We start from the raw sequence: 12,333 nt of genomic DNA on the forward strand, positions 1-12,333 counted from the left end.
GAAAGGTTACCATTCAAGTATCTTACAGCAAAATGTTCCCTTTCTCTATTTCTTTTTAGACCACGAAGGCGGACGTACCAGACTCTGATGGAGTGCTATCACAATGCGCTTCTATTGGCCGCTCTATCGCTCAAACCTTAGGTTTGACTACTAGTGGCGCCACGAAGGAAAGAAGGATTGATGTGGAAATGCAAGAACTGTCATACGACAGAAAACCATGCGACACGCCATCTCAAGGAAGTGGCCCAGCAAACAGCGGTCCTAACAACGAGGTGTGCTCTTTGTCCTCCGGCAGTCTTAACAATAAGCTTCACTGTCCCTTCCATTCTTCTGAACGGGACGTCGCTGAACTAAATGCGCTGCTAAGTGAGAATCGAGTCATAACGAGATTGCAGTCTGAGACAACATCGGGCATTAGGGTAGAACAGCAAAATAGAAGCACCGCTTATTCCCCTTACCAAAAAAAATTTAGACAGTCTATAGAGTGTCTATAAACTTCTGTCTATAAAGTCTATAGACTCGCTATAGACAAATCCTATAGAGCAGTCTATAGGCAATACAAATGCCACAGAAAGCCCTTAGACAATCTATAGATTCATGGCGATAAAGTTTTAATAGGCTTTTGTCTATAGACAGTTCATAGAATATGATTAATAGACAGAAAACAATATCTGTAGGAAGTCAATAGAGTCGGTAAGAAGCCTCTACACTGTATTTGGACCATTTTTATAAGGGTCGGCCGCTGATGCCCTTGAATAGATGTTGTCAGGTGGCCAGTTTAAAACACGAACACCCGGAAGTCGCGAGCACGCGCAAGGTACTGAGGAGTTAGGGTATGTGGTGATTACATTGGCTAGCCACTGGTGCAACCTAAACGACTTCCATTCAGCCAGAATTTTGGTGGCAGCGCGGGATACATTTAGGGAGAAGTTCTTGATGTTGGAATGCCTGTGCTTCAGTCGAAACTATCCTTCCGAGGTACGGGTTACTGGTAGAATGTATTTCTTAGCAGCGATATCCGTTATAAGCAAAACGCAGCGGTTGTCTCAATAGTTTAGCGCACTAGTAAGCCTTTTCTCTTCCCATAAATAACTCCGTGTAATACCTCGATGGTTCCAAACTCAGTAAAAGGTTTTTTTTTTCTGCAACAACGCTGCTTCGTGGACATTCAACGCAGCCGTCGCTTTTCGAACCCAGCCTCGTTCATAATGCGAAACGTTCATTACTGTAAATTATAAATCGAAAAACACGCGTACAGACAAACATTGGTTTTGTCATGCTAGTTATTGCTACCAGCAAAAGACAATGAACGGTGACGCCTCTAGCCAGGCAGTCTGAACTGTATGTAGAAGGTTGAGCAAAAAATGCTGACAAAAAATAAACAGTTGAGGGCAGGCCACCCCGATAGACATAAATGTGCAATAGAATTCTGCCTTGCATACATTCTGGGAGGAATTCTTTTTTGTAAAGGGTAGAGTATAGCGAAAGTTCCGTTTCGAGCTTCATTCATTGCACTTCAGCATGGGTTATTAGTAAACATGGACGAATCCATATCAAGCCGGCGGTATTGTTGGCCTGAATTTCTTTCGCAGTGCGCTTTCGTTTTCGGCATCAGCAGCCTAAACGTAGTGATGCGCAGTTTAGATTGAGGGTATAGGAATGTTCATTAAAATATCCATTTTTTCCGGTCTCCATCATCGCACTTGTTGGGACAGGCTAGAACACATCAGCTGTATCAAATTAGACCGTACAATGCAATGAAGCTTGCCTCACATAAGGCCGGCCTTAGATATGACGTGACAGCTTCTGTTCGGCGGCTGGAATTGGAATCCAAACTGTAAGGTTGGAATAATTGGAAATGAGTGTTCTATAAGGCCAATTTTATTTCGATATGACTGTGCTTGTTTACAAATGTGTTGCGCATCATTAGAAAGAAACAAAAATGTTTTGGTGTCGCCACAATTTAAAGGGCGCCGTGGAGTTCACCCGGAGAGGGCGGCATAAATTAAACTTCGCATTCTACTTAGAACTGGTAGTAAATTAATTAAAGGAACATTGAGAACGAACGACTCCATGCAATTATTTTCAGCGAACATTGATTCAGTGAATATTTCTTGCTATGCTGACGTGTCAGGAATCAAAAAGTGCACGCATTGGAAAGAAAATTGGATTTATAGAACTTCCAGCCAGCCTATTCAACTTTCGTCACGCCGCCACAGAAAAGCGAGTATTGCCACGTTTTTCCATAACGTCTTCGAAACAAGCATTTCGCGGTTAGATAGGGCGGTGAAGGCGGTGCACCCATTTCGTTTTGTCTTCTTTAGCATATAAAATTGGTTTTTGGTAAGAGTGGTCTTTTTTTTATGAGAACGCTATACTCGATTATTGGAAGCCATTTCTTGTCCTCCCTTTTATTTTAATGTGTTTTCGGGCAGCACGTACGGATTAGTGCGGTTAGCCGAGAAGTCTGCTTGCAGAAATATCAAAGCGAACTGTAAAGTTGTCCTAAAGATAAAAAAAGACTCAACGTTTTCTCTCTGTGTTCTTTCGATTCAAGAAATGAAGGTGTCTTATTAGGACCACTATGATTGTTTAATAATGACCATGGCGGTCGTAACACAATGCTCTCTGATGTGGGAATGCAAATCATTTGAAAGTTTTAACTCCTCTAATCATGTATAATGATATAATATATTGCTTTGTATTATGCTGGGGAAAAGTCATATTAGATTCAGTATGGTTAGTCGCATATAATTCATACTTTTTTTCAGGACATGGAGAAACAGAAGCCAGATGCAGAGAGCCAGAATTTCAATACTCATCATACTCCCCAAGAAGAGGGCAGTTTGAACAGCGCTACAACTTCCTCTGACAAAGGGCCGGCTACGGGAAAAAATGGCAGGAAGATGAGCAAAGGGCCAGACGACCCAGAACCGCGTAGCGACACAAGCACCGCGCCGTATCAGGGAAGTTTCACGACAAGAAATGGGTTCAACGGTGAAGCTCACTCCTCGTCTGTGAGCAGTCTGGTAAGATATAGGACGGTGACTCAATCCTGAAGGGTTCAAAAAAAAAAAAAGAACCTGGATTCCAGTTAATAGAAAGGCAGAAGTGATAGTGCTAAATGCAAGAAACCTTTCTTTCTACCCCACAGAATAATAATTCCCACCACATCCCACAAAATTAAGCCTACGCCCTCTACACCAATCAAATGGATTAATTTGGATTAACATTCTCCGGTGCCAGCTGCGGCCACTATATCACCCACCCTGTTTGGCGAGTGATTAAGGCTCTCTGCTACTGTCATGAAGGATCCAGATTGAATTTTGGCCACGGAGACCGAGTTTCAAAGCAGGCTAAACGCAAAAAGATGTCTGTGTGAAGTGCGCATTAAAAATCCGCAGGTTGTTTAAATTATTACCGTTCCCATCATTACAGCATCTTTCCCTCTCTCCTTCGTTCTCTCACTTGCGATTGAAGTGTCCACTGAGAGCCGAGAATGCTACTTTGAACTTTCTGTCCTTGAAAACAAAATTTTCTCTAACTCAGTAGCCGCAGACTTACTACTTTCACCATACCAAATGACACTCTGTTACCCCTGCTGCGTTTGCCTTATTTAGGATCCCGCGTGTTTCTCTATAACGCACAGGTCACCACCCACTAGCGTTACCTGTCTTCCCAATGTCCATTTGCTGTTCTTTATCTTAGCTCCAATATAATTACCTCACCTTCATTACCTATCCCGTAATCATATCCTTCTGTGTATAGATGTGTTTTCTGTGTTTCACTTTATGATGCACTGGTATAAAACAAAAGCAGTTGAAATCTTTACTGTAACAATGATATCGGTGTCATTGACGTTGTGGGGGCGAAAACATGACTATGGCGATTGCATGTCCTGACCCAGGACTTTCCTTTTCGCATTAAGGTGAGTGCAGATAATGTGATACCCATGTGAGCAGCGAATCGAGCGCACACCTTGAAAAGTAGGCTCCCAATATGAGAATGCAACCGTATTATTCGCTGCATATGATGGCCATGAATAAATGCTCTGGAATGATTTAGAGGTAGCAGAAGAAAGACTAACTGGCACGCTGAGGAGTTACCACTGCCTCGCTTAATTTGGCGTAGAAGAGGGAAATATATATCAGATACCAGCTATTATAGTCGGATACAAATTAAAAAAACAGCAGTCGTTAACACTGTACATCGGTACGCGGCTTACTCTATTACTCCGCTAGCCTGTCAAAGGTGCAAACGAAATCAATTTTATAATGCTTCATTTTATGAAACGAGCCAGATACAAAATTCTAGAGCTTATAACATTTTTCTTACTGTTCACTTCTTGTTTACGTGACAAGAAAAGTTTCAACAACGGACTACTTTTTCGTCATGGCGGAATTCTGTGCGCCGGTCCTAAATGTGGGCGGAGCATCACTGCAGGCTTAAGTTGTATCGGACTACAATGACATGTTTGCCAGAGGTCACACCGTTCGCAGGAAATGACAGCCCCACTACAAGACTACTACATGACTACGTGGTGCATCTACGTTGGCTTTCGAACTGGTAAACATTGACGCCAGAGCAGCCTTCGTCGTATTTAATTCCTAACATCGTGAATGTCTTTCCGTGAAAAGACATCATGGCATAGCAAGGCCGTAGAGTCAATTGGGTCACGTTATTTATTCATCACACTTATTGGTGTTTACGAAGAAATTGTCGTACGACTAAATGAAAGCCAGAATCCCCGTACACGTATTTTAACACTGCCCCATTTTTTAAAACATTTCAGTTCATCCTTTTTACATGCAGCAAGCACTAAAAGCGGTGGGATACATACAAAGTGAACTCATATTCAGTATTTTTCGCATGAATTTTGTCCAATGGTTAAAAATGTCACAGCTTTGGGCAACAAAAATAAGCCGGCACTTTGATGTCTAGACTAGGAATGCAGTGTGGAGTAGCGGGCATTTATTTTTTCTTATTTTATCTTTAAGATTTTTATGCGCGATTTTTCCTCGTATATTTTGTAATGCAAAAAAAAAAGATATTTAAAAGGATCGTACCTGACAGAAAAATGCTTCTTCTTTCCATTTATTTTTCAGGCAACAGAGGGGGAGAACCCGGATGCAGATGAGGAGCTGTCAGAATGTGCCACTCTAAAAGGCAATTTTTCTGCAGCCTTACCTGTGGAAGTTAGCATGCTCTCCGAGAAAGAAGCGGCTGAGATCGCAACGCGACTAGTGTCAGACGAACCCAATGCCTTTGCGGCGGCACGAGACACAGCGTCTCAACAAGCTGTCGCAACAAAAAGCTGTCGGGACCATGAAGTGGGGCGGTCATCTTGTAACCCTCAGCATACATCTGCCTTCGGTTCTTCTGAACGGGGCGTCGATACATTCACAGCGCTCTCAGAACAATATATCACGACAACGGATACGTGTGAAGAAACATGCTTCGAGAAGGTAGAAGAGCAAGATTCATCAGCAGCATCTTCAGTAGCCGATTGCTTGCGCTCAGATGTTAGTGAACTCGTGCCCATTGTCGAACATGATCGCCCAGACCAGGCCAGCAGAGGAAGCGTGCCCGAGGAGAGCAAGTGCTTCCCTGGGGCGCGCAGTACCGAACATAAGGTCGACTCATTATTTTCTGGCGAATGCACGATTGAATCAATGGCTTCAGTGGTTCCGCCTCAACACACTGGGACGAATGAAGCTAGATCAAAGTGGTTCCGTGAAATGCTCACGAGTACGCTTGCAGAAAAGTCAAATTTATTACCAGCTTCTTCAGAGGAACATCACTGTGGCAATCGCATTAGTCATCAGACGGCCTATTCAGAACGTTGTCAGCACGAAACGAGTGATGTCCTATGTGAAGAAGCACCGAAGCGCGTTCGCATGGATGATGCAATATGTTCAACGGCACAAGTGAATACTATTCCTGCAAAAAAACAGGGAAACGTCGATAGGGTATCTTTCTGTCAGCAAGCATCTCACAGAAATGGTATCCAAACTAGTCAGGTGTCCCGAAAGCAACCCAAGGAAATGTCCTCAGACGGAGGTGGGCGTAACAGCCGCAGCGCAGGCCAGAAGTCTGAGCACCAGCGTTATGAGCATGAAACTCGTTATCCGTCATCTGGAGGAAACGGAAGCACAAAGAGTGCATGCATAGCCGGAAATACGTCCAGAAAAAAGCTACCTCCATGCGACGATACTGAAGTAGTGCACAGGGGCCAAAAAACGCCCGAGACACATCACAAAGCCATCCCTTCAAGAGAAAAGCAGGATTCAGGGCACCAAGATCACGTCGATCGGGGAATTTTCACTCAGCTGGGGTGTCACGAAAGTCCATTTGGAACTAGTGAACTGTTCAGAAAAGACCCCGAATTTAGTTCCATTGTGACAGGTGAGCGGAAGAGCTACAGCTACTCACAAAAGCCCGAGCGCCGACTTCGCGAACATGAAGCTCGTTACCCTTCAACTGGAGGAACTACCGGAAGCGCCGGTGCAAGCATGGCAGAGAAATTGTCAGGAAAAGAGCGACCCTCATGTCGCGAGAGCGAAGTCACCCAAAGTGACCACAAAAGAGCCGAGGCCCATTTTAAAGCAGTCCCTTCAAATGAACAGCAGGAATCGGGAGCAGAGGATCACGTCGATGGGGCACATTTCACTCACCAAGAAGATCACCGAAGTTCATCTGAAACTAGTGAGTTGTTGAAAAAACAACCCTATTTAAATTCTTTATTCACAGTTGAACGGTGCAGCTGCTACAGCGACCGGCAGATTTCTTGGTACCAGTTCCACGGGCGTAAAGCTGGTTACCAGCCGTCTGGAGCAAAAAGAACCACAAAGATTACACAGACAGCGGGAAAATATCACAGCAAAGAGCTGCCTTTCGTTGTAAAATACACAACAGAAGCGCGTTTAAAAGAGGTCCCTTCAAGTGAAAAGCAGGATTCAGAGGATACCAGCGACAAAGATTTCCCAAGTGTGCCCTCGTTGAAAGCTGAACTTGACGGCTCTGATTTCTCGACAGCAACTTCACAACGAACAGTTCATTCAGTTTCTGCAACCTCTACGGCAAGAACCTTCCGGAGTTCAGCTGAGGGTTCAGTAGAGGCGGTAGAGGTGAGGACAAAATCTTCTGAAGATTCGCTGCCAAATTACGAGCGCGGTCTTCGCTCAACCGAAGAAGGATGTTTTCAAAACACAACGCTCGGATCTCGCCAAAGCAATACAGAGGCTGACACTGCTAAAATGGATCTCTCAAAAGAGGAGGCAGTGCGAGCGAAAACGGTGAGCGGCGCTGCTTCAGCGCCTAAGGCGACCATTACAGAATGCACCCGCGCAAGCAATGCCAGTCAAGATAGCCAAGCGTCTGGAAGTGATTTAGAGCCTCCAAAGGGTCCGGCTCCTCGATATCAAATCAATATTGATTGTGCACAACCTTTGAACATACCACAGGCGGAGACGGGCGTCTATGCATCTGTGTATAAGGCCAAGTCCGAAGGCCTGCCGGCATACGGTTCTGAGAAAAAGAATCTTCAGGACTTTAGAGATGATTCAGATGAAGAGCTTTTCACGGAGAAGGAGAGTTAGGTGTCAGCATCGCGGAAGTAATTCTGGAATATATTCAAGAAACGGTCAGTTAAGATTGACAAGTTAAATGTTAGGACAAAGTTTATATGTGTAAACTCGGTGAACGCTTATTTTACGGTGACCAGTAACTTTAATTTCTGAAGATGTCCCGACTCCAGAACGTTGCCAAATATTGAGAGGAGATTTGCTCTTCCTTAAGACCAGAAAAGTAGCGAAATAAATACGCCATTGAGGGCTGCATGAGCATACCACTTCTACGGCTTCACGCATAATAACCTGCGGCTAGTTTTGGTTCTTATGGTGCAGCACGCGAAAAAAATTTCAATACAGAAACTGCTGCGCATTTAGTGCACAACACCATTTCCCTCACTTCGTTAGGAAGAAGGCTTGCACAAAGGCTTCTGGTACATTCGATAGGCTTTGCTTTTTTAATCAAGGAGTTTTGTTTGATGAAAGGACAATGTGGACAATGTTCAAGGAAGAGAAGCTTTTGTGCCCTTTTAGTCTTCGCATCTGTTTTTCACTCACCTAATTCCAAGTGTGCATTACACTGCGTACATCTAGGCCATCCCACCTTTTTGAGCTCGACACAATTTGTGAGTGTCATTGGTGAAGAAAAAAAATTGGTACGTTGTAGCCAACGTATGCCCCAGCATTCTTGCATTCTTGGTATTCTCTTTTGTTTTCGGTTTTGCCTTTTGCCAGACTTCACAACATACCCAAAATAAAGCGGAAAAATATGCAAAAAATCTTTTTTTTTTCATTGTGCACTTAAGACTGCTTCTTTTCCACGTTTATGAAATACCGTGAGCCAAATCATCGGCATAAGCCGCCGTGTTTTAGAAATCTGCATGGGGAGCGTGCCTTCAAGACAGCCCTCTCTCATTTACTTCCCTCCGCTGATCTCAACATTTCTTTAACATGAAAAAGCTGGAATCTTTATATGGGAACAGTAAAGCGCTCAGCTACTCATATATCCTTTGACGGACTGCAGCGACAGTTAATGCGAGCGCCTATGTTGTGCGCTGTATTTCCACGCATCCGTACAGCGCATCACCAAAGTGAAAAAGAAGTTGCTGATTGGAATGCAGATGTCTCTGATACAAAAACGCTAAATATAACACCAAGCGCATTTTGATGGTCTCCCAATGCCCTCAAGAGTGCTTATTGTTTACTCAATCCAGACATACTAACAAGAGCACTCAAAGACAGACAGGAAACGACAGCACAGTCACTTGACTTGAAATTGAATTTCTCTGTGGCATGCAAGTGTTTATCCACTAAATCATTTATTATTCCCGCGCAGCTAGTGCCTCCTTTGAGCTGCCGTCATTGCATCACATTTACAATGAAATGACAGAAAGTGAGTGACCGAAGGAAAAAAGTGTGACATGAAAACATGAGTGAACCTCATCAAAAGTCGACATCATGAGCTCGACTGTACCTAGCATGAAAGATGTCTGGAAGACAAATTCAGAAATGCAATTTAAGAGAGAGAGAGAAACTGCTGGAGGCTATAAAATTTGGATCCTACTTATAGTGGGATTGAATGAAACGTTGAAAAGACACGCAGATACAGCTAAAATCAGCGAAAGTTGTAAGAACTTACTGAAAGTAAGGTTCCATGAGACATCCCGTATTTACTCGATTATAACCCGAGCCTTTTTTTCCGAAAAAGTTCACCGAAAAATGACATGATCCTTTGAACCAGGTATGAAAAGGAACACACTGCAGCAACACCCTAATGTAATCGGCATCAAAAACAGATTGCTTGATATTTCTCTGGCTTCGTTGTTATCGATATCGGTCAAACTCAGTTCTTTTAGAAAGCGACAGTTCGAAAATTTGCTCTGAAGTGACGGGTGCGTTCTGTCGCCATTTTAGTCTCAAACATTGGCTGCGCTTGGTCACGTGTTCAGTTGGCTGCAGAAATGGTCCACGCTGGCTCGCGCCTCGCGTTGTCTTCGCTGGTGCAGCTCTATTTAGCCGCGCATCGGTATTAGAAACTTTTAGCAGAGCGGGCCAGCGACCCGCGGAGCGGAGTGGCAGAGAGGGGACGCTGCTGCGCATGCGCGCAACGCTCAGACGGCCAGCTGGTTTATCGCAGTTTACGGCACTGCACGCTCACCCGCTCGTCTGGTCACCCTAGCGGAGAGCACCCAGCGAGCGAGTGAGCGGGGCTTCGTCTTGACCATCACAGTGCCTAATGTTTTTTTTTTTTTCAACCACGCATACTCACTATTAGATTATAAGGACCACTAATGTTAAAGAGTACGCTAGAAACACAAATAATGTCTTTATTCAGCAATTTTAGCGTAATAAAAGCAAGCGTCAATCATATTCGTTTCAGCTTAGACCCGTTTTTCACAAATAGGTGCGGCAGCATAGCGCTCCGCTCTACTACGCGCGTTCGGGCGTTTTAGACGCTATGCTAAAACTCTGTACTCGCGCTATGTTCCGCTGGCGCTCCGTTGGGGGGCTCCCAGCTGAGCAAAACGTAAATCGGCTCAGCTAAAAGTCTCTACTGTTATTCACTTATTGGATTCCGACTCCATAATGCAAACTTCACGTGCGCTCTACGCCTTCAGATTGCAGGCTTCTGTTTTGATAAGGCAACAGATGATATAAGCGCTTTAAACACTAGGCCACAGCTTCTATCATGACACAACTGACGACGTTCTGGCAGACACGCAGCACGGCAACAGCAGGCTGCAGCGTGACTTCACGCTTGATATGCAAGCTTGACTTTCGCTTGCATAACCATGCTTAGCTGGGTTAAGCCGCAGCCGTTTTTTGTTCTCAAAATATGAAGAAAAGAACGTCAAAAGCGACTGATTCCCAAAGAATCCTCAGAAAATGAGACCTGATGATCACTCTGATTCAATCCCATCATCCCCACTAGGCTAAACTAAAAAGTTGAAGTTGGAGCAACGCAGGCTGCCTTCCCCATTGCCCCGGAACCGTCTGCTCCAATTTCCAAAAGATACTTGGCTTGCCGCCTCATTCCGTAGTAGTTGGGCAAAGCTATAGATATCTCATTAAGGTATGGGCTTCGGTTAGTTAGAAAACCACGTTTGACTTAATTGAAGTGCGCAGAAAGACACGGGTGCGTGATCACGACAGAGAAGCTCTCATCTCGGCGGCTGCCATCAAGGAAGGCAAAAAAATGGCTGTGGCTCAACTTGGTTAAGCCGGAAATCGCGAAAGCAATACCCATGGCTACGCCCTCGCTCACATGATAGTCGTTTTGTTGTGGTGCTTGTGTGAAACTCATTGTATACCTTGGTGCTGCTGTGGTGATCACTTGGCTAATCTACGTAGCTCGCACGTTCTCGCCGAGCCACATACTGGGCACGTCGCTTAGCGAGTCTTGTTTCACGCTCTTCATCTGTCTCTGTAGCTCGCCGCTCTCTTTTACGCGCATTACGACGAGCCTCCCTAGTGGTAGGCGGCATCGCCGCGAAGCAATGTTAAGGCGCTGGTGGTTGGCACAGCTGCTGCTTTCTAGCGACGTGAGTCGAGCCTAAATCTCTTCAGCGTAACGCCACAATCGCGCTCCTAGCGGAGAGCGCAGGAGTTAGGCGCCCGTCGTCGTTGCCGCCGCGATCTGCTCCGGCGGCGGCGCGCGCCGTTGCTCAAAAGCGCGCTTCGATCGCGGAAGCCACGCCGTGGTGGCACCGCCGCGGCTTGCGACGGCGCGAGTCGGTCGCCCTTCTCTTCGGCGTCACGTCACAAAGCACCTGTTGCGCTCCTAGCGGAGAGCGCAGGCGTTAGGCGCCGGTGGTGGTGGCACCGCCGCGCCACGGCAAAGGCTGAAAGTGCAAGTAGTAAAGCTTTCGCTTTAAAAGTAATCTCTCGGACATTGGTTTGGTTTGGTTTATGGGGTTTAACGTCCCAAAGCGACTCAGGCTATGAGAGACGCTGTAGTGAAGGGCTCCGGAAATTTCGACCACCTGGGGTTCTTTAACGTGCACTGACATCGCACAGTACACGGGCCTGTAGAATTTCTCCTCCAAAGAAATTCTAGCCGCCGCGGCCGGGCTCGAACCCGCGTCTTTTGGGTCCGCAGCCGAGCACCATAACCACTGAGCCACCGCGGCGGCTCTCGGACATTTCAGCCTAGAAACACGCGTGAAGAAATTTTATTCATGTGGTTGCGTGCCGCCAACGAAACCAGACTTTTTTTTCCCCCAGTAGTGAAAAAAAAGGCCCCTTTCGTTGGCGTCACGCAGCCGCGACTTCTTTGCTTACCGATGGGCGGAAGATACACATACGGAGCAAGGATATTCGTAGTGAGCTGGTGCTAAGAAGTAGAGGTAGGATTTAGAAGGCCTTGGTGGCATGAAGTTAAAATAACAAACTAAACAAAATGCAGAGACCAGAGCTTCACATACACGCTTACCAGCGAGAACGCGTAAATAAAGCGGCTGCCTTAATGGGAAACGTGTTTGTCGTTAGGTTCTGAATAAAGCACTCGACCAATTTTCATGTGGCCTGGCAGATGTGAACCCTTGCTGCAGTCAGCTGCGTAACGACTACAGCTTTCCCGGCCAAACTCATCGGTGCTCCGGCTGTTGATCAGGTGAGCAAAATAGGCGACTTCTGACAACGTGGTGCTGAAGGTGCGATGTGTACCGTGACGGCTGTAATCGGGGAAAAAAAGGGCTGCGACGCGTAACATCGAGTCCCTAATCGGGAGAAGAAAGGTGGCGGGGAACGCTAGAAAAATGCAAGT

At 45.7% G+C, this 12,333-nt stretch overlaps 1 protein-coding gene across 3 annotated transcripts in view; it reads left to right on the plus strand.

Moving 5' to 3' along the window:
• The window catches only part of LOC149329813 (uncharacterized), a 65,070-nt gene extending 52,909 nt beyond the window's left edge, over positions 1-12,161 (plus strand). The window contains exons 13-15 of one of the 3 annotated variants that reach the window (XM_089560504.1): positions 60-272; positions 2,772-3,029; positions 5,106-8,721. In XM_089560504.1, the coding sequence (XP_089416630.1) occupies positions 60-272; positions 2,772-3,029; positions 5,106-7,598 (2,964 nt within the window). In that variant the 3' untranslated portion in view covers positions 7,599-8,721. Of the gene's footprint in view, positions 1-59; positions 273-2,771; positions 3,030-5,105; positions 8,722-12,099 lie in introns of those variants that run through there. The other 2 variants (XM_089560506.1, XM_089560505.1) reach the window with 2 other exon arrangements.
• The last annotated feature ends 172 nt before the right edge of the window (positions 12,162-12,333 follow it).

Source organism: Amblyomma mixtum, chromosome 9 (genome assembly GCF_055824585.1).
Source record: "Amblyomma mixtum isolate Tamu chromosome 9, ASM5582458v1, whole genome shotgun sequence".
Lineage (NCBI taxonomy): Eukaryota > Metazoa > Arthropoda > Arachnida > Ixodida > Ixodidae > Amblyomma > Amblyomma mixtum.